Raw genomic sequence first — 22,023 nt, 5'->3', positions numbered from 1 at the left:
AATGCATTGCATAAACAAGAATAAAATGCACTGCATAAATCATCACGTATTATGTATATGCATATGAATAGTATAATTAAAGCTATACATTTGCTGGCCACTATGGATCTAATAAATCTAAGATAACAACCATTCATTGTCATAGGCATCTTATTTTTATTTGAAATACCAATATGTTTATTACGGTATTATTTTAATAATAATGAATATATTACTATCAATTATTATCTTTTTTACTGCATTTAGATCAATGGATGTTAATTGAAAAACGTATCATCTTTAGAAGCTAAGTATTACTAATTGTTTAAATGTAATCTTTGCTTTATTGATATAAAGAGATCAATTTTACTCTTTCATTTTATTACATAAATGTTTAGTATATTTGTTTATGCTTTTGTTTAATTTAATATGTTTCAAACACTAAAAAATATTTAAAAATTGTTCTGTCATTGAAATGAAAGGTAAAAATCATTGAAAAGCAAAACTTTTATTGAAATTACTTTAACATAATAATTCACTTTTTTATAATTGACATGAATTTAAAATTCTGAATATGAACACTTCTAGAACAAAAGTGAAATTTCAGCAGAAACTGACCAGGTTTTACTTATGACAGTAGTTAACTTCACAGAAATATCATATTTTTAGCCATACATCTTTATGAAATATAAAAAAATAAAAATATAATTTTGAAAAGGACAAACTGTTCTGCACAGCTTACAAAATAAAAGATATAAAAATCTAACACTTCATGCCATGTCAGAATCAAAACTTAACTGTGCGATATACATCTGAAAACTCTTATACAGTAATTTTTATACAGTACAAAAATTAAATAAAAATAGCTTATTTACATCTCTCAGGGTTGTAGTACAAAAATTAAAGACAGGAAAAATGAAATTAATTTTAAAATCAGAATGTCTAAAAATTAAAAATGCTTCATAATTCATAACAAAATACAAAGAATAATTAAAAAGAAAGTAGATTATTAAAAAATTCTACAATTGTTGTGACTTGCTTATGTAAATGCATAATACTGATTTAATTAAAAACTTTATGAACTGAATGTCATTTCAAAACTTGTTTACTATTTTTTATGTATAAAATTATACTATTTGAAATGTTAATTGCAATTTTTATGACACTTAAGAAAGTAATCAAATGAAAAGTTTTGTAATCAAACTGCTGATCTTTGTGTTTGTATCATATACTGGACAAGAAATGTGAACTTCTATGTAAATAACCATACTGTAATTGTACTGAACATTGCGCTTAACAAAAATGGATTAATTTTTCATGTAGATGAGCTCAACAGAAAATGGAATAAAACTTTTTGAATATTTGTTTGCATTCTTATTAAAATGGACTTGCTTATATCAATTTACAGGTTAAAAATCATTTCTGAAAGTATTAGGAAGATGCTCCATAACGCAATTAATCACTTTTTATTATATTTATTAAAAGTTTAAAAGAAATTTTAGATAGATAATTTTAGATAGATAATTTTAGATACCTCACTGATTTTAAATATTGCTTATACAAATAATGATAAATTAATAAAGCAACCGTATCGTAACGTTATTAATAGATATACTGTATTGCTGTTTTTGTATAAGTATGAAACTATACACAAAAATTTCATATGATCTAGCATGAACGTGCAGAGAACTCTGTTGCTCAGTATAAAAGGGTTGGATTTAAATTATACAACGCTTATCATTAATACATTGCAGCACATGTTTGCAGTCATATGCAAACTTAATCAGCTCCTACCTCCATTACCATTAGCAGTGATATAAAAAAGAAAACTTTTCCATTCACTTTTAGTAGAGAGAGCAAAATTTCTAGACTTTTTCCAGCTGAACATGAATAAAGTGAACGTGTGATGAATAAAGTATGCAATCTTTTTAAAAAGCATTAATGTTAAAATTATTAGAATATACTTTCAGTAAAAATTGAATCTTCTTATTTCAATTTAATTACATTATCTCATTTAATATTCTAAATTGATCGAAAATATTCCCTCAAATTTCAGTGAAATTAAAATAATTAAAAATGGAAAATTTCATTTCTTATAAAAGTATAAAAGATAAATTTCATCTGAAATCTATTTATGTATGATGTTTATAAAAGTGGAGGAAGAAAAAAATGTTTTTAAAATCATTTCGGTGAAAACAAACAAAATGGATAAGTTAAATGGCCAATAAAAAAAGATATCTGAGAAGCAGATTATTTGATTATGGAGACTTTGAGAATTATTTCGTTTATTCATTGGAAAGAAAATGCAAGAAAGGAAATAGAGTCACAAAAGCACAATTATGAAAAAGCACGAAAAGCCTAATCCAATTGCTATCAAGTTGAACGCTATAATTAGAAATTATTTGTGCTATATTTGTTTTAAATAAAGAAAGTGCAACTATTATGAATTAATTTTGGATGATGCAAATATGAAAATTAGTTGAAATACAGAATGGAATCAAAATTAGTGGAAATGGGCATTGTTGTTCAGTTTTGAGATGAATAAAGAAAAGAAATTTTAAATGAAACTCAATGAAAATCGGCGATCACAATCTGCAAAAAGTGAGCAAGTGGGAAGAAGGATGAACAAATCACGGCTTGCCTTATTTTGGTGCTGCTGCATTGTTTCCAAATAATGATTGATTCTTTGACATGGTAGGCCAAATTGAAAAGTCGCGCCATGAATTAGCCTGATGGAGCAATTTTTGTCAGCTTTTCAGAAGACACTGATTTGCTGAAATGAAAACAGCAAATGGAATGCAGATGAGAAGATAGACAGCAACTAGGATATTGAATATGTCAAAAGAGAAGCTCTCTAAGAACCAAGACTAGACTGAAAACTGAAATTTAATCATTAGCATTCGACGGCTTGATACTATTGGCTGAACTGCTCGATCAGTGTACATTCTTCGACTACCATTGACAGCAGGTGCGAATCCTGAAGCAATTATATGTCGTCATTGCTGCTCTGATTATCTCTCTGCTCATGTGAAATATTAGCAATAAGCTTGCAACACAAACTATGCAAACACACACACATATACCAGAAAAATCCAAATTTGCCAGAAAAAACATTCTTCTCAGTTTTATAAATTGAAGAATTATGCACAATACATCTGAAATTTTTTACTCAATCTGATACATAAATTTTGATACAAAATACAAAAATTCCTTTTTCTATTTTCCATATTTCCATCATTCTGCTTATAAATAAAAGCGAAATGTTCTCTTGTGAAAGAGCATCGGCTGAAATGATCATTTATTTTTTATCATCACCAACTACAAATGAATAGTTTTGCTTTTGCTTTTCTATTTCATTTTAATGAATAAAGAGCTTAAAATTTAATTTCACTTTTCTTCTTTGAAAAATAAAATTTCAAAAGTTGTACTTTAAGCTTTGGTTGATAAATTGATAATTGCATAAAAGCATGCAATAAATTATAACAAATAAAAACAATAAATTACCATAAAAATATCTCCAAAACAGACCGCATACAACATTGTAACATATGTTGATTTGTTGAATAAAATTAGGAATCATTGCATGAACAAGAGAAACAGTAATAAAAGTGAATTGGTATTTCTATATATATATATATATATATCACCGATGAAAAAGTTGCCTGTCTTGCTGATGTACTGCAACGTGAAGACATTCTTCTCAGTTTCTTAAATTCATCGTGACAAAGAAAAAAGCTTACTGCTTAATCTTGTATATTATACTATTTTGCATAAAAGATTAAATTATTTTCATTCGCTTCAAATTTCTAATCATTCAGGCAATCAAAGCGATTATCGAATGGGTCATATGTTACACTAAAATTAGCAGTGAAACGGAAACTTTTACGAATTTATCAAAAAAAACCAATAAGTCGACGGTCGGTTGACTCAGAAAGCATTTTCTGATGAAACATGCAAAGACAGTAGTAATAAAATCAATAAACCTGAAAATGCACATTCCAAATGTCTTTTATCAGTTCACAGTTACTAAATTATAAAAAGTATTCAACATTATTATTATTATTAATCACGTTATTATAGAGTTGAATTGATATCTGTTGAAAAATACCATTGTATTGCTTTTATATTCCATTTTGTCACAATTTATTTAAAACTGTAGTATTAAATCTACAAGCAGTTACATTGCTTGATGCAATGAATAGGCAAATAAGTTTAAATTTTCATTTGAAAGAAGAAAACATTGAGATTAAATGAAAAAAATTAATAGCAATGTGTGAAGATCAAACTCTAAATTGAAACGTTTACAGTACTTTCTGTGTTTAGAAATGCATTCATGAAATGTACAACTATTTTTCACAACATAACCTCTATTTAAAGTGTAATTTAAATATAATTAGAAGGCAAAAAAATATCGCTGACAACATACTTTAAAAAAACAAATTTAAAATGCAAATCAAGTAATCAAATTTAAGTAGCAAATTGTGCAGATTTGTTTTCATTATTGATAAAAAGCAATCTTACAGAAATTTACAAAAATTTAAATGAAAACATTTTTGCAATTTTATTTGATTTTCGTCTGATAAATCATTGTACGATTTGAAAGTAGTGAAACAAAAGTGTATTGAGATAAAAGCTCCAAAAATTGATAAAATTAAAATCTTCTGAAATTTGTTTGTGTTGCAGAAACTAATTTGAAAATTTGTTATTAGTATTAAAATTTCAATTTGAAGAAAATAATACATTTCAAGAAAAAGCAGAAAAATGGTTGTTAGTCAATAAAACGATAAGAATCATTTATATAATTTGCACCCTTATGTATGTATCACAAATATTGCATATGTAATTTTGAAAAATTATAACTGTTTAATTTTTACAGTAAACAGTATGCAATGAAAGAAAAATAATAAAAATACTTAATACCAGTACAGCTTGAAGTGAGAACTTTTTTGAGAATCGAGACATCCTGTGGTTGAATGTGTTCATTCTCCTCCCTCAAATGAAGATTGTATATTTGTGCACTATTGGTAAGAAACAAATAAGAGAAACAGAATCAAGAAGAGAGAAAACTGATGTATTCAGACAAAAGATAGATTTTATTCAATTAGTAGAAGCGCGATTCTCTGAACACTAAAACAAATAGATTTGTAATTCACACTTGTTATTGGCTTCACTATTGGATTATATCTATCCAAAAGAAAATTGAACTACACAAACCGACAATGTTGCATTATTAATCATTATTATTTAATTTCAATAATTCTAAACTTGAATTTTATTCTCATGTTTCTTTTTTATGTGAAAAAGTATATCCTTCATACTTTCACTGATTATAATAATATTTTCACTCACTGCACATTACACAAAATTAAATATAACAACATCATAACCATTCATTACCTACTATTATACACACATACGTGAAGAAACTTTGCAAATTTCAAATTACAAAATTCTGCATTTTCTACTCCATATATTATTATATAATAAATAACAATTGCAAAAAATTATACAACAAAAAATAAAATAATATTAATTCATAATTATGCATGGGAAAAACTTAGAAAATTTACCTTCATTTTTCAGTCGATTATCATTCACTTCAACAGCAATAAATGAACTCATTTACAACAACTCTGAAAATTATTAACATTTTCACAACAATTATTTGTTCAGAAAAAGTTTGCAATTACGAAATATTTAAATAAAAACTATCCCAACAAAACGGTCGCAAAATATTGCGTGACTTAATAATTTTATTTCCAAAAAATTAATTATTGCATTAAGAAATGCATTTCTTTCGACTTTTCATACACAAACATGCGATAATTTCATTTTCTTCTCTTACTTATTGTACTGTCAATATTGATAAAAATTTCAACGCAATTTTCAATGTTTATTTCAGTTCTTACCAAATATAATAATATTGAATCAAAACACAAAAATGTGCACTGTTTCTTTCATGTTCATATTTTGTTTATATGCATCGAATTCAAATTAAATTTCCCGAATGAAATAATTTAACACGAAAACAATTATTTGCCAATGATAACTTCAAAGCCATTTATTCCAACTCACTGATTAATCGATCTTTAATAAATACAATCTTCAACTAAAAATTTCGAATATTTTTCCAATCAAACCGTTTCCTTTTGTATTATTATTTTCTTTCTCCAAACCATATGCAAAAATGCATTTTCATTTCAACGTGCAAGCTGCCAAATTCTTTCGATTCAGAAAAATGTTTACTCATCCAGTTCTTCTTCTGACACCACCGTAGCTTAAGCATTCAAATATTACTATTGTACAATTTTAAGATAAATTTTCAATTAAAAATTAATTACATTTTATACTACTTATTAATTAATCATCAGGTATAAGTTTCCTATTTGCATCTTAATTTTTAACGTTTCCATTTACCAATTTAAACAAACAGTATACAATTAATTCAAACATTCAAATGTAAATTTTATCTTAATTAAAATATTTTTACAATTTTCTATGATGGTTTATTGCTTCAGTTTTAAATGAGAAATCAATACAAATATTCTCCATTTAACCTATGCAACATTTAGCTTTAGTTTAAAAATAGACATAGTTCTCATTGTTCAACAACTGAAACAAAAAAAGATATGATAAATAATTATCATAAATTCGCTTACACTGATCACTATCGATGTAATCTTCATCATTCGGTGCCAATTCTTCCTCTGAATTATTTGCATCAGCTACGTAGTTGAAAGTGCGTTTGATTGGACGACCACGACTGGAAACTTCACCCTGCGATACCAACTGTGCCTTGGCTTTTGGTACTGCAGATCCTTTAGCCCCTTTTACTTCAACTTTAGATCTGCCCGCTTTACTTCTCTTTGTCTTTGCAATGTTAACTTTTCTTGAATTTCTTGATTTAACATCTTTAATTAATTCCTTTATTTTGAAATTTTCAGGCGATGGAAGGTATGTCAATTTTTGAACATCAAATATTGAAAATCCGACAATTGGTCGAGTAGGCTTTTCAAAATTTAATGGAAATAATTCCTCTGCAGTGACAACCTCACTGAATTCTCTGGTTTCCTCGTTCCATTTACAAAATGGAATCAAAGTCAACGGTTCTTCTTCTTCTTCAAATTCATTACCATAATGTTCCTGATCCCTATCATCATGTATTTGCAGCTGCTCTGAAAAATAAAATAAGAAAATATTTCAAAAACCTTTTCAACACTTTAAATATGAAAATACTTAAACTTAACACTTGCAAAATAATATTGATAAAATAACGCTAATTATTAATCTATACAAAGCGCCTACAAAAATGCAAAACACGCCGACGACATGTACCCACAATTATTTCACAAGCAATAATAGAAAAAAAATACAATTTAAAGTTAAACAGGATATGAAAAGTAAAAGCATGCTTTAAAAAGTTAATAAACAAATAGCTCACTTTGATTCCTTTTCCTTTTTCTTTTCTTAGAACCATCTTTTAATGATTTAAAACTGTTTGAAGAACTTTTGTTGGATCGAAGAACACGTCTAAAACTCTACGATCAGTAAAAACAATGGGTAAATCATGCATCATACGTAGCACTTTCAACAGTTGCAACGGTGCCATCTTCCAAATGATTAAGCTTAACACGAAGCTTTATTTTCCTGTTCTTTGACTTCTTTTCTTTCTTCCTGCCCATTTTAATAATCACATTCTGAAAAACAATAACAGACAATTTTATGCATATTCTAATAAAGGATTATAAAAACCAAATTTTAAAAACAGCATTCTGCAAAACTTGATTACATAATGCGTTCTTCACAAATTTAAAACATTATATTTCAAAAAGCTGTTCTAAAAAATAAAGCGAAAATTAAAACCATTTTACAGTAGAATTCTTAGACAAAAAGGCATCTAGCTTTATCCCATGCATACAATTCGCAGAGTGATAAATAAAATCTTCAAACGAAATCAACATTATCTTCAAAGGTACAAAATATACTGTATAAAAAGCAGGTTTTATTATTGTAATTTTGCAAGTTTATACTTACCACAAGTTGTTCTACTCAAAATAATAATATGTAAAACATTGGCAACTGCATTCAAAATCTTCAATACAAAATAAAATTTAAGTATCTTACGGTAACACATACAGTTCAAGTGAAAAGTATGTATTAATTTTATGCATTTTTAAGCAACAAGAACATTTAAATAACAAACATTTTTCTTATAAAATTTAATTATTTTATTATTTGTTAAATAATTATTTTTATATAATTTTAGGTTTAAATTAATAAATATATTACTGAATTATTTGTTACAACGTCTATACATTTGATTTCACATAAAGTAGATTTACACACGTCAAATCTAACAGTAATATATTAATTTTTTATATCCCTTGTAAAACGGTAACTTTTATTGAAATAAAAATAAAATTTTGCCAAAAAATGACTGAAATTTATTTCTTTAAGCAAAAATTAAAGAGGTATATTATATCGAACTTTAAGCTTCCAGAAATGTCGTAACAACGCTAACATTAATGCACTGCTCTTCAGAGGGCAAGGTTTTACCATTATTGTATCTGGATTTACAAAAATAGCAACTCAAAATTTTCAAAATTTCTTTATTGCACGAAACTTACAAGACATATACGAAATAAAATCAATTTACTTTTATTTCATAATCAATACTAATTTTTTGCTTTTGAATGTCAGTCTGAAATTAATATCCATATTTTGAGCCGTTTTCTTGATTGCCATTTAGCAATATGCATATTTAATATCGCCACTTTATTGGCAGTCTTTGAAACGGTTTATTAGAAGATAAAATCTTAAAGATTAAACAAAATATCGAAATAATTAAAGTGAACCACATTTTATATGATTTTATCAGTATATTATCAATAAAAATAGTAAATGTTCATGACAGTACATGGGAAACTTGAACTCTCACACACTGATAGCAATGATTAAATTTTAAAATTTATATAGTAATAACCTCTATCATACTATAACTTATAAGGAATAAAAGCGGTTCCATTGTTGTAGAGTTTGCTTTCAAGTATATTTTTAATTTCTAAAACCAACAATTGTTGAGAAGTATTGAATATTTTTTTAAAGTCGATATGATAGGAGCAAAACAAGTCGATCGATAAATTCGTTGTTACATGTCGTGCTGGACAAGTGTAAAAAAACAATAAAAAACACTTTCCTGGGATAGGATATGGTGATCAGAGAAGAAAGGCGAAATGAAATATATTGTTGAACTGAGAACAAAGCTTTTATAAATTTAAAGAGAGATCAGATTAAAAATTACATATAATTTAAAAAATTAACAGACATTGTTTGAAATGCTATGGTAAATTTAAAATCATTATCATCAAGCTGTCGAGAATCAGAGAAAATTGATTTGAAGTTCAGAATAAATGAAAATAATGCACCAAGAAAAAGTGTCCGTGAGCATGATAATAACAATAAAAAAAGCAATAAATAATATTTTACAGAAAAATGAGGGGTTTGTCATTTTAAGCTCACATTTGCAGTGTTATATAAAGAAGAAAGGCTGCTGATTCACTTCGACGTAATCGGAAAGTCGATAGGATTTTCAGCAAGGGTTGCTTTCTTATTGATTTCACAGGACATGAAGAAATTGTGCGCTTGGGATAATGCTAACAGCATCAAGTAAAGCTCTGAACAGAGCTGAATTTCAAGCAGACGACGACGATTCATGCCAGTCAACTGCTTCTTCCTTTGTCTACAAATTACTTCCTACTGAAGAAAGTGAACTGCTACAACAACTACATCAGCATAAATATAATAACCTGGTAAACAAGATCACCCATCATTTTGTATTAATCTTTTAATTATTTGTTAATGTTTGTTGCATGTGTTTGATTAGAATCGTAACAAATCAAATCAGAACCAACAGCTCTGTGATTTCACTTTATTACCAGTTATTTTTTCCTTTTTTTTTTAAAATATTTTATCCTAAAATTTCAATTACTGTATTTTGCTCTGAGAATACGTGAAAAGTACAAATTTTTTACTATAAAATTTCAACTTTAAAAAATTTATTAAATTTTCAATAAATTTTCTTAAATAAATATGATTGTTTACTTGAAGTTGTAATTTGCATGGCATTATGAAAAAATTGAATTATAAATGTCACAGTTGTACAGATTTTTACTTTCAAAGAAAAATGAACTTTTCCTTGAATTGATTTTTCATTCTCACATTTCTTTTCTCGCGTACGTGAAAGAAATATGCAAAATGGTATTGCACAAAAAATTTCAAAGTGTATTGCAAAAGTTGAAAATCATTGAATAATAAAATTAAAATATATTTTAAATCTCTGGTGTGTTTTGCTGAAATTATATTTTATGAACAATAAAAAAATGCAGCAAACTATGCATGAGGGATTAAAGTTGCAAAATCGAAATAATTGAAATTTTTCAAGCGGCTTTCAAATGATACTTATGGTAAGTATTGATAGAAAATTAAATATTTTCGCAACCAAAATTCATTTTCTTCAAAATACATTTGCAATAAAATTCAAATTCAAACTTACTAATTTTTAGCTGATACTTTTCACTTGTTAATGTTGGGCATGAATTTTGTTTATTCAATTACACTGAAGATACGCTGATGAATTGAATTCATTCATTTATTTTCTTATTATAATTAAAAATAAAATATACATGCATATAATAGGTTGTCTCATTTATCTCTCTAAAATGAATTAAAAGTTAGATTAATTCTAAATAAGAATTAAAATTTAATTTTAACTATAAAATATTTGTCAAACCGAAAGCAGTACAAATAAATGCTACAATGCATAGCCGAATTTATTTCAGTTCAATAGGGTATTATTTAACGTTATGTAGTAATTAATAGTCATGACGCATCGTTTGCAATTTGATTTGGTAAATTCAGAATCACTTCGATGATATTCAATACTGTTATAAATGTAATGAAATATAAACATATTAAACTGTTAATACAATAAACCATGATAATTAAATTCAGTTTTATTTCATTGCCGTATCATTTTCAACAGTTAATGAATTGTTCACATTTCATTTATTTAAATTTAAACATTTGAACTTGTTGACAAAATGCTTTAAAATTGAATTGCAATTTTGAAAATAGTGGAAATTGAATTTTTTAAAGAAATTTTTAATTTAAAAAACACCTAAAATACCTTTTCCGTTACACATTCATCATAATCATTAGTAGTCTGTTACTGAGATTGGAAGAATAATCAAGTGAAAAGTATAGTTGATAAATTATACAACAGCATCTGTTATTTGCATTTGTTGATGTGTTGCTGCTTTTAAGCACAAATATATTGACTAAAAATGAACATTTCAAAGCACTGCACAAATTAGATCAATGAAAAAAGAAAGCTATGATTTGATTTATTAGCACCACTCTGGCTATGTTTGAGATTTCGCAAATAGAGAATTTGAATGCTGTCTTAAATAAATAAATAAATATATATATATATATATATATTTATTTATTTATTTATATTTATTTATTTATTTCAAATTACAACTAGCTTTCTGATAATCTGAATAGTTTTTCACAATTAATAATAAAACTAAGAAAGCTGTAAGTAGGTTTGCATATTCAAAAATAGCAACAAAGTTGAAGCATTCATCAAAAACTCTTATCATTATTTTGATAAAGTTATAATATTTTTATTTATTTTGAAAAAAAAGAATATTTGTTTGGTTATTTATTAAAATACTTTAACATGGGCTAGAAGTGAAGAATTTACGTTTTCAGGAAATTAAAAATTTTAACAGCTGCTTCAAATAAATACACTCATAGTGTAAATAAGTTCTCATAGAGTAAAAAGTGAGTGGCAAAAAATTTTCAAGGATAGAAAAATTAAAGAAAAGTAACAAATTGCTTTCATAATTTAAAAAGTAAGCAAAGCTGAATGCCAAACGTTTCAACACCAGAAAGCATTTCATATTGCCTCAGAAGAAATGCTCCAAAAGTTTTACAGTTTTGAGACAATTATAAAAATATTTTATTAAAAATTTCGAAGTATGAAAACTAAAAATAGATTTTTAAAATGTTATTAAACTTTTCAAACAAAAAGTATTATGCGTACTGCAGTATGTGAGTAAATTTTCATTTTTTGTAGCTGCAAATACAATAGCTAAACTCTATATATGGATGTAGAGATATGTATATATAATTTGAGCATATCATGTAGTAATTAGCAAGGCTGTTTTTGACAGCATTCTTTTAAAATAGATAAATTATGTCAAAATATAATCTAAAATTAAGTTGAACTGTCTGCAACGTTATTTTCTTCAGAAATTTTCTGAAATGTTGGATGATATTTTAAACTTTAAACTTACAGTAAACGTTTCACATACAACAAATAGTGATTCGTGTTTTTGCTCATACAGTGAGTTTAGCAATTATAAAGATGTACAATTATACATATTTTTAAAACGTCGCATAAAATGTCTGTAAAAATGATAATTTGTAAATTTAATGAATATCGAGATGTAATTCACTTTTCTCTAGAACAGAGAATTTATTAAAAAGGTAAAAAAGTCTGAAATGAATGGTATTCGTAATATATACATATATGAATTTGAATTTGAATAGTAAGAAAGCAGTAAAGTATTTAAAGTTGAACTTAGTTATTTAAGAATTATTTGCTTACGAAGTATTTTTTAAAATTGTTACTGCTTCTGCTTTTGAAGTTATGATGATTCAGGCTTGTTTTCATCGTTGAAGTTGATCAAACATTGGGCTATTTCTGAATACGTCAGAAATTAGTAAATTCAGTCGGAAAACATTTGCGACGAACAGCTGTCAAAACTGCTTTGACGATAAAGCTTAGAAATTAGCGGCACGTCAATGCTTATACGTGACAAAGAGCAAAGTTGAGTTCGTTAGCGTGCCAAGATATTAGTCTTATCAACAATGAGTCTTGAATTAATTGTTGAAAGCGTTTTTACATATGCACATACTTTTCTGTCTGTTTCAATTGCAAAATGAATTGCCATTTATTAGTTCCACAGCATTAAACGCTTTTCATTTTTATCCGTTATTTTTAACTTCTGACATTTGAATAAGTAATGTTTGAAAAAATTTTCATCTTTGAAAAGTTACAAATTTCATTTACATTTCAAAAAATTTGTACCTAGGGTTGAAAAATGCCAAACATTCGTCCGCTTGTGCAGTGCCATCCGTTGTTACTTGCCTGTTGCTATGTGTCTATATCTGGGCTGATTGCTTTGAAAATTGTCGGAGATACTGACAATACAAGTGATACAAGACCTCCAGTTCATATTGGTGCAGTTTTTCCCATGTCTGCTGGCACAGGGGGCTGGCCTGGAGGTGAAGGATGCTTACCAGCTGCCTCTATGGCATTGCAAGATGTAAATCGAGTGCTGAAGAAATTTCGTCTTGTTATGTATTGGGATGACAGCGAGGTAATTATTTGTCAAATTGTAAATTATGACAAAAGTTTTCATTTATTATTCATAAACAGAATCCTTATTTCATTTTTTATATCTTATTAATTGAATAAATATGAAATAACGAAGATTTTGGCGGTGAACAACTTTATTTAAATATGCCAAATTAAAAAAATAGAAAAAGATCAATGTAAATAAATCTTATAAATGAAATGCAAATTGTTAACAAGTGCATTTAGTGCCACCCTGGTCTTGGTGCAAGGCGTTTATACGAGTTACTTTACAACAATCCTACAAAGTTGATGCTGTTATCAGGCTGCAGTTTAGTTTCGACAGTAATTGCAGAAGCAGCCCCTGTATGGAATCTAATTGTTGTAAGTTTTCTTTCAACTTATTATTTTTGCATTAAATATTAAAAATATTAATGCAAAATGCATAGTTAATGGACAGTTTTAATAAGTTGCAAAATCAAAAACGCACTGTTGGCATTTATTTGTTGCCTTTAATGTTTTCGCATTTTATTTTTAAATTGCAATTTGCATCATTTTGTTTGTATTCAGATAAATATCTTAAATTATAGCAATTGAATTTAATTGACTATAGTCATTAAATTATAACTGTAAACAAATTGCTGATAATTTAACAGATAAAATAATAATATATATTTTTAAAAGTATATAACATGCAAACAGTATTTAATGCGCACCTGCTTCCATTAGTGTTAATTTATTTAGATGAAGTATGCATATGAAACTTTTCAAGTTTTGCCTGAACTTATACTTACTTTACTCTGAAGTCGACTAAACCGAGTCTTAAAAATGGACATTTAGTTAATAAAAAAAGAAATAAAGTTCATAGAGTGCAAACAAAAGCTAATAAGAGCATGCTGCGTCACTGATTTAACAGGTAATAAAATTAATTGGAACCAGATGTTATCGAAATTAATTGCTTTAAAAGCTATCTGCGTAATTTAAACAATTATAACTTAAAAATTATTGCGTAAATTAGCTTAAAAGTGAAAGCAAACTAAAAATGAGATGCACATAATAAAAAAGCATCTTTGGCATTTTACTCACATCATACTTTGTTCGTAGTATTTTAACCCTCCTGTTATCCTCCGGGTCATATTGACCCGTTTTGATTTTCAACATAAAAATTAGTACCAAAATTATTGTCTGTTGATGCTGAATTTTTTTGACTTTTCCTCATTTCACCTTATCTACATATAATGAAATTCCTGCGCCTCTGTCATTTACAGCAACTGCTGTATGCACTCCACATACATCCGAAAAGCCCGGGGTCAAATGGACCCCATGATATATCTTCTACTGCTGCTTTATCAATATTGAAGGCAATGCAACATCTATCACTCTCAGGGTTCTATAGTTTATGTGACAACATGTAGGTGAATTTTATTATGCAATTTGGTCTAGTTCTAGCGCTATGTGCATGTGTTGTTTTGATCTTTTTTGGTAGTAGATGAGAAATAGAGCTGACGTTAGCTGTGCAGAAAGAGCTGTTGTGCGAGTCAGTTATACAACAGCTCCCCTCCTGCTGTCAGTATACTGAGTATAATAAACAGTTGTTCACTGTATGGTGTGTTATCCTATGCACACTTTATGGACAGTTGTTCTTATGGTTGTTGTTTTACTAACTGATACCCCCAGCTGTCCGGGATAGGGTCATGCATAGCTTAGGCTTTACACTTTTCTCAAAAACAAGTCATTCAGTGAAACAATCTCTTAGTGACCAGCTTGAAAAATAGCATCCTCAATCTAAGCCATTTTGGTAAGTTTCAATTCATTACTTGCTAGTTAGACTTCAGCTAAAAAGTGCGTACTGTTTAGCTGTTAATAAGTTTTAAAAATGAGCTCCAGGCAACCTGTGATTGATGAAACTCTGGCCTCATCTGAAGGGGAGGACACAGATATTAGCGATGTGGCTTCAGAGACAGATAATTCCGTAGTTGAAGACTCAGACCAAGATTATGAAACATATTCGTCCTCATCATCTGGGGGATCCAGTGACATTGAAGAAGAAATTACATCAGTACCATCTGCTTCCACAGAAGAAGCATGGGTGTCCAAAAATGGCAAGGTCAAATGGCAACCGACACCGCTGAAGATAACGGGAAGACTGTCTGCCTGCAATGTTATAAAAATGATCCCTGGACCCACACGATATGCACTCAACAGGATCACTGACATCGCTTCATCTTTTGCGCTTTTCGTTCCAACATCCATTGAAAATCTCATTCTAGAAATGACTAATCTGAAAGGAAGAAGCTGCTGCCCAGAAACTTGGAAACCACTTGATGTGACTGATTTACGTGCCTACATAGGCCTTCTTATATTAGCCGGAGTCTACAGGTCCCGAGGTGAATCCACTAAAAGTCTATGGAACGCTGAAAATGGCAGAGCAATTTTTCCTGCAGTCATGTCCCTAAAAAAATTCCATCTGATATCTAGAATGATACGATTCGATGATCACAGTTCCAGGGCCTCACGCCGCTCGAAAGACAAGTTGGCAGCAGTAAGAGTAATATGGGATACATGGGTTAAAAATCTACCTAAGATGTATAATCCTTCTGAAAACGTTACAGTTGATGAGCGACTGTATCCTTTCAAAGGCCGATGTCAATTCAGACAGTACATGCCAAAGAAACCGGCAAAGTATGGCATTAAGTTTTGGGTAGCCTGTTGCTCAAAGTCAAGCTACGCTTGGAATATGCAAATATACACTGGAAAGCCATCAAGTGGAACTCGCGAGAAGAACCAAGGGATGCGAGTAGTTCTCGATATGGTAAAGGGGCTAAAAGGTCATAATGTTACTTGTGACAACTTTTTTACATCGTATGCACTGGGAGTAGAACTGAAAAAAAAGAATTTGACATTGGTTGGAACTGTAAAAAAAAACAAGCCAGAACTACCAAGGGAATTGCTGGAACTACAAGGCAGAAAATTGTACTCTTCAACATTTGCCTTTTCTGAAAATTGCACCATCATATCATACCTCCCAAAAAAGAACAAGAATGTTTTGGTACTAAGTACCATGCATAATGACAACCAGGTTTGCGACGGAAAGGGAAGCAAGCCTGAAATTATTTTACATTATAATAATACTAAAGGTGGGGTGGATAATTTAGACAAAATGACATCAACATATTCCTGCCAAAGAATGACTGCACGATGGCCATTAGTCATATTTTACAACATCATCGACGTATCGGCATATAACGCCTACGTTCTATGGACAGAAAAACATCCAGCATGGAATGTAGGACGGCTGCATAAGCGTCGATTATTCCTGGAAGAACTTGGCAAGGCTTTAGTGCAACCAGAAATGATGAGGCGCAAAACACTTCCCAGAACAGCAGCAGCAAAATCGGCAGTTAAAAGGTTGCGGAAAGATACAGAGCAGCCATCTACAAGCGGTATCACTGATACGGATGCAGGTGGTAAAAAAAGAGCCCGATGTCAATTATGTGTTCAAAGTGACAACAAGACAAGCGTACGTTGTAAAAAATGCCAAAAATACATTTGTAAAGATCATACACAATCATATTGTAACTTATGTGCAGAAGAAATTTAAGTGTGTCAATAAACATCCACCATAAACAGTCATATTAAAAAAATAATAATCTCTGCGTATTAGAATATTTATCAGCACCTTTTAAAATAAAATTCACAAATACTTAGTCGCAGTATGACCGCAAAACAAACTGTGCATCACTTATGGGTCAATTTGACCCGGAGGATAACGGGAGGTAAGAAAATATGAGGATAACAGGAGGGTTAAGGATGCTGCAAACTTTTTATCAAAAGATATTCCAAATGTAGCCTTTTCAACACAGCATCTATAACCATTTACATAAAAATGAATTTACTGTTCCTCTGGATTAACTATTTTAAAAAATGCTTATTAACGAAAAGTTAACCAATAATAATTCATTTTAGTCATCATTCATAAATTTATACTTTTTTAAAAAATATATGCAATAAATAAATGTAGCATTTATTTGTTTGTTTACTTACGCATAGTTTGCATTTAGTTAGCTTATGGAGCTAGTTCACCAGCACTGTCTGATCGCACGAGATTTCCAACTTTATTCCGAACTCATCCTTCTGCCACAATTCACAATCCAACACGTGTACAACTATTCAAAAAGTTCAATTGGCAAAAAATTGCAATTTTACAATCAGTCGAAGAAGTGTTCAGATCGGTGCTGACATACCGAAATTAAGGGAAATTTAGCTTTTTTTTTATTATTCTGTTTTTTTAAGACAGCAGCAGATCTTGAAGAAAGTTGTGAAATAAACAACATTAAAGTACTTTCTGTACAAAGCTTTTTCGGGGATCCTGCTGCAGCTGTAAGAAGTCTTAAAGTAAAGGCATTCTTTAAATAATTTCTTGTTATGCTTTTCTGCTTATTCTGATGGATGTTTTCAGCGTCAGGATGCTCGAATTTTTGTTGGTCTATTTTATGAAAAAGAAGCCCGTAAGGTTTTCTGTGAAGTGTATAAGCAAAAATTGTACGGTAGAAAATACGTCTGGTTTTTAATTGGTTGGTATCCAGACGATTGGTACATACCTCTAAGTGGTGAAATGCTCAACTGTACTGCTGATCAAATGAAACTGGCTACTCAGTATCATTTTACCACAGAAGCTTTAATGCACAGTCAAGATAATAAACCTGGGGTATCAGGCATGGTTGGTTTAATATACTGTTCAGTAATATTTGAGAATACGTTTAAAGACGCTGTTTTATAGAATTCTAAACAATTCGTGCATCGACTGAGCGGGATGTTAGAAAAAGCGCCTAATATAACTGGTGGTTTTCCAGAATCACCTTTAGCCTACGATGCAATATGGCACGTTTTCAATAATGCACCAAGTCTTCATTTTTTATCAAGAATATTTATTTATTTATAGGGCTGCCGCTATTGCTTTAAACTGCACGATGAATCATCTAGAAATGAGTAACCAGTCTTTGAATGACTTTACTTATGAAAACGCTGAAATAGCAAAAGAAATACTGCTATGCATGAAGAAAACAAAGTTTACAGGAGTTTCGGTTCTTTCTAACTTCTCTTCAAATTAGCTTTTAGTATTTATTTCATAATTTTGTTCATTTATTTTAAGGGTGACGTTATGTTTTCAGAAAAAGGCGAGCGCATTGCCTTGACTCAAATAGAGCAGTTGCAAGGTGTTCATAGAATATGTTTAATTTACTTTACTTTGCATAATATAAAACGCTTTTAAAATTTAAAATAGATGGGAAATATGAAATTATGGGCTTTTACGATTATCGGTCAGAGAACTTGACTTGGCTAAACAAGGAAAAATTTGTTGGTATAGCACTTTTAAAACGTTTTTTTTAATCAATTTAAGTAACTGTATTATTTTTCAGCTAATAAAATACCACCAGACGAGACTATAATTCAAGATAAATGGCTGAGCGTTGACTTTGATCTTTATTTAGCATTTGGACTCTTAGGACTTTTGGGTGTTACCTTGGCTATACTGCTCCTTATTTTTAATATCTGTTTCAGTCATAGAAAGTGAGTGCATGAAATTATGCATTTGCATTTTGCATTAATTCTTTTCTATCAATTAGGGTAATAAAAGAATCACATCCTCAAGTAAACAATGTTATGTTGGTTGGCTTTATTATCATGTTTGTATCCATGCTGCTGTTTGGACTGCCTGTAGAAGAAATCAGCATTTCGGAAAAATATTTTCCTTTATTTTGCTATGTATCAAACATGCATTTTTATGAAGTTATTATAATTCTTTATTTATTTATCTATTTAGGGACAAGTTGTGACAATCATGTATGGATTTACGCTTTCTTATGGAGCAATGTTTAGCAAAATTTTAATGGTGCACCGTTTAGGAAATATAACCATGAAAAATTGGGTAGACGATTATACTGATATTTAATATTTTTCTGTTGTCATGCTTTTCATTACAAGGTTCAGACATGGAAATTTTATGCCATTATTGGATTTTTAATTGGACTAGACACAGCTATAGTTATTGTATGGATCTCAGTTGATTCTTTGCGAAGATCAGTGGAAACGTTTGATTCCATTGAATACGTAGAAGAGAACATCAGACTTCGCATATTCATGGAACATTGCACCAGTCATAACCACGAACTTTGGATTGGTAAGTAAGTTATTGAAGTTTTCATTTGTAATTGTTCCATTTTTTCAGGCCTTATATATTCATATAAAGGAATATTGTTATTTTTTGGTTTATTTCTGGCATATGAAAGTCGAAAAATTAAAACCAAATTATTAAATGATTCTCGCTTAATTAGCATGGCAATTTATAATGTGGCGGTATATTTTTAAAAGAATTTGCAGTTTTTCATTTTTGAATGATCTATTATTTAGATATTGTGCTTTATCACTGCGCCCGTGGAAATTATTATTTCATCTAAACCCGACGCAAGTTTTGCCTTTTTTGCTGTCACTGTAGTATTATCTACGTTTTTATCTATGGGTCTTATCTTTATTCCAAAAGTATTATTATAATGCATTGATAATTTTCTTATTCTATAATTTTTGCAATTACTTACCCAGATTCAATACATATGTCAAGTTCCAGCGTATGCAGAAGAACAGGAGGTAAAAACATCCCAAGACACATACAAGGAACGTTTGAATGCATTGCAAAATGAAAACATAGCTCTTCGATCAGAAATTATCGAAGTAATTTTTAAATAATTAAGTTTTTTTTTCAAAATTAACAATGCGTACACACTGCAGGCAGAAAAAAAGCTAGCTGAAATCAAGCAAAACCTTAATGTTAATTTGCTTGGTGATGTTCACTTTAACCAACAGCAGGGTAGTGGCTATGAATGGAGATTTTCCAGAGGTTCTCATATTCGAGAATGGTTGGCAGAAACAGGAACCATGCTGCTTCGCATTGGGGGAGGTCGTTATTTATTTGATAGGATCGCTCAGATGGAGACTCTGGAAGGCGGCAACGTCAGCAGATTTTTCAAAGCTCGAAACTCTTCATCCATGTTTCTTCCACAAGAAATTGAAAGCGACACAATGTTATAACACCATGTGCAATTGAAAAATATATGCAAAATAATTTCAATTAAATTATAACAAAATATTTATTGTGCATTTCAATATTCTTTTTATTTTCTTAGAATTTACTGTTAATAAAGTTTTTATAATAGTTAATAATTTAACTGTTATTTTTATAATTCAATTTTGATCATATTTAATAATTTAAGTTTCTAATTTTATTTCATATAAAACAAACAAGACAATAGTAAGCAAGATAAAAAAAATTTTTTTGAAAAATGTTTTTTAGTTGATTCTAATTATTATGAAAAATTACTATTTCTGAAAATAAGAGTAAACATACTTGTACAAAAGAATTTTTGTTTTTTAAATGTTCAAATCTTAAAATTATTTACAAACGCTTCAAATTCTCATAAGGCATGAGTAAGATATAGATAAGTAATAAGACACAATAGACATAAAGATGCGTCTGATGGAATAATGCTTTATTGTTTGAAATAACTGCAAAATTTTCTTGAAGTTTATATTATAAAGTTGCCTAAAAAAGTGATTTTATTTGAAGCAGAACAGTTGCATTTTTAGACTCATTTACTAATTAATATTTCAGAAATTTGTTAAGTACAATAAAAATTTTGTAAAGCTGAAAATTTCTCATTCAGACCGCAGTAAAATGCACAGTAAAATTAATAGAAAGTTTGCAAAAAGTAGCATACTGCAAGATGCAGGTTTATTATTTTCCAATTCTTAAAAATTCATATTTTCGCTTTGACATCACTCCTCCGGATTGTAATGCTGATGCTAAAAGTAAATAATGAATCACGTTGAGCAGCCATTTAAATTTATACATGGAAATAAAAGAAAAATAAATTAAATTCATTACATATCAGGCTAAATGCTATATTGAATATTACCTGGAAGTAAAAAAAATTGAACAATCAAATTTGAAATAGAAATCATGCAAAATAATTATTTTCCTGAATAATATTAGAATGTGCCTTCTGACTTACGTGTTTCTTCGTTGCTGTACAATTTGAACGCCAAATTTTGAATTTCCTCATTCATCGCATTCAACAAATATTGTAGACGACATAAGCAACTGCTCATTGAATTTCTTCCAGTTGTTGCTTCTAATTCTGTACAAGCTTCAAGAACTTTTGCTTCAGACAAATATAAAGTTGTAAAGAAGACAATAACTGCGAAAAGCAAAGATTTTATATGTTTTTCCATGACACTCGATCGCTAAAATAAATTTTAAGATTATACAACTGATTATTCCAAATTGTTTGCATAAATCAAAGTAGTACAAAATAAAACATCAATAAACTGTTAGTTATTTACTGTACAATGCATTTATTTAGTACTTTCAGAAAACTAAACAACGTAAGAATAGCAGTTTTATTTAAAAAATTACCCTTAATTATGATTTATTGATAAAAATTGAATAAGTTCCTGTTTCTCATATAGCTTTTCATTTAAATGTTTAATAGCAGCACTGAAATGGACTTTTTTATTATTTCGATAAATGTTCTTAAAAGTGTTCAAAAAGCATATGATAATTT

At 29.1% G+C, this 22,023-nt stretch overlaps 5 protein-coding genes across 5 annotated transcripts; 2 read left to right on the top strand and 3 right to left on the bottom strand.

The window, feature by feature from the left end:
• Positions 1 to 4,563: 4,563 nt before the first annotated feature.
• Tsp_02145 (hypothetical protein) lies at positions 4,564 to 5,601 on the bottom strand. The gene is made up of 2 exons (XM_003377845.1): positions 5,550 to 5,601; positions 4,564 to 4,640 (listed from the first exon to the last, which is right to left on the bottom strand). The coding sequence occupies exons 1-2, from the start codon at positions 5,599 to 5,601 to the stop codon at positions 4,564 to 4,566; spliced, it is 129 nt and encodes a 42-aa protein (XP_003377893.1).
• Positions 5,602 to 6,577: 976 nt separating this feature from the next.
• On the bottom strand, positions 6,578 to 7,661 carry Tsp_02146 (hypothetical protein). Its single transcript, XM_003377844.1, has 4 exons — positions 7,558 to 7,661; positions 7,421 to 7,509; positions 6,639 to 7,154; positions 6,578 to 6,591 (listed from the first exon to the last, which is right to left on the bottom strand). The coding sequence occupies exons 1-4, from the start codon at positions 7,659 to 7,661 to the stop codon at positions 6,578 to 6,580; spliced, it is 723 nt and encodes a 240-aa protein (XP_003377892.1).
• Positions 7,662 to 9,319: 1,658 nt separating this feature from the next.
• On the top strand, positions 9,320 to 9,649 carry Tsp_02147 (hypothetical protein). Its single transcript, XM_003377843.1, has 2 exons — positions 9,320 to 9,419; positions 9,507 to 9,649. The coding sequence occupies exons 1-2, from the start codon at positions 9,320 to 9,322 to the stop codon at positions 9,647 to 9,649; spliced, it is 243 nt and encodes an 80-aa protein (XP_003377891.1).
• Positions 9,650 to 13,151: 3,502 nt separating this feature from the next.
• Positions 13,152 to 20,491, top strand: Tsp_02148 (7 transmembrane receptor). The gene is made up of 13 exons (XM_003377842.1): positions 13,152 to 13,430; positions 13,655 to 13,789; positions 14,674 to 14,816; positions 15,293 to 16,925; positions 17,699 to 17,785; positions 17,865 to 18,125; positions 18,558 to 18,621; positions 18,826 to 18,976; positions 19,033 to 19,249; positions 19,397 to 19,586; positions 19,635 to 19,762; positions 20,031 to 20,050; positions 20,299 to 20,491. Exons 1-13 carry the CDS (start codon positions 13,152 to 13,154, stop codon positions 20,489 to 20,491), a joined length of 3,501 nt encoding a protein of 1,166 aa, XP_003377890.1.
• An 861-nt stretch (positions 20,492 to 21,352) lies between these two features.
• On the bottom strand, positions 21,353 to 21,691 carry Tsp_02149 (NF-kappa-B inhibitor epsilon). Its single transcript, XM_003377841.1, has 2 exons — positions 21,472 to 21,691; positions 21,353 to 21,375 (listed from the first exon to the last, which is right to left on the bottom strand). Exons 1-2 carry the CDS (start codon positions 21,689 to 21,691, stop codon positions 21,353 to 21,355), a joined length of 243 nt encoding a protein of 80 aa, XP_003377889.1.
• Between the last annotated feature and the right edge of the window lie 332 nt (positions 21,692 to 22,023).

The sequence above is a fragment of the Trichinella spiralis genome, assembly GCF_000181795.1.
Source record: "Trichinella spiralis strain ISS 195 chromosome Unknown Scfld4, whole genome shotgun sequence".
Classification (NCBI taxonomy): Eukaryota; Metazoa; Nematoda; class Enoplea; order Trichinellida; family Trichinellidae; genus Trichinella; species Trichinella spiralis.
The sequence above is the reverse complement of the archived record's forward strand: the minus strand, read 5'-3'. Positions and strand labels throughout refer to the sequence as shown.

Bases quoted from the DNA above. Each gene is read 5' to 3' on its own strand.
- Tsp_02145 (XM_003377845.1), bottom strand. From the start codon at position 5,601: ATGAGTTCATTTATTGCTGTTGAAGTGAATGATAATCGACTGAAAAAT. The intron at 4,641-5,549 runs GTAAATTTTCTA...AACAAATTTCAG, and splicing joins TAATCGACTGAAAAATGAAG to AAGATTTTAATTTTATCAAT.
- Tsp_02146 (XM_003377844.1), bottom strand. From the start codon at position 7,661: ATGGGCAGGAAGAAAGAAAAGAAGTCAAAGAACAGGAAAATAAAGCTT. The intron at 7,510-7,557 runs GTATGATGCATG...GTAGAGTTTTAG, and splicing joins GCAACTGTTGAAAGTGCTAC to ACGTGTTCTTCGATCCAACA. The intron at 7,155-7,420 runs GTGAGCTATTTG...TTTATTTTTCAG, and splicing joins AAAAAGGAAAAGGAATCAAA to AGCAGCTGCAAATACATGAT.
- Tsp_02147 (XM_003377843.1), top strand. From the start codon at position 9,320: ATGGTAAATTTAAAATCATTATCATCAAGCTGTCGAGAATCAGAGAAA. The intron at 9,420-9,506 runs GTGAGCATGATA...TCACATTTGCAG, and splicing joins TGCACCAAGAAAAAGTGTCC to TGTTATATAAAGAAGAAAGG.
- Tsp_02148 (XM_003377842.1), top strand. From the start codon at position 13,152: ATGCCAAACATTCGTCCGCTTGTGCAGTGCCATCCGTTGTTACTTGCC. The intron at 14,817-15,292 runs GTAGGTGAATTT...AATGAGCTCCAG, and splicing joins TATAGTTTATGTGACAACAT to GCAACCTGTGATTGATGAAA. The intron at 19,250-19,396 runs GTATGGATTTAC...TACAAGGTTCAG, and splicing joins GGACAAGTTGTGACAATCAT to ACATGGAAATTTTATGCCAT.
- Tsp_02149 (XM_003377841.1), bottom strand. From the start codon at position 21,691: ATGGAAAAACATATAAAATCTTTGCTTTTCGCAGTTATTGTCTTCTTT. The intron at 21,376-21,471 runs GTAAGTCAGAAG...TTTTACTTCCAG, and splicing joins GTACAGCAACGAAGAAACAC to GTAATATTCAATATAGCATT.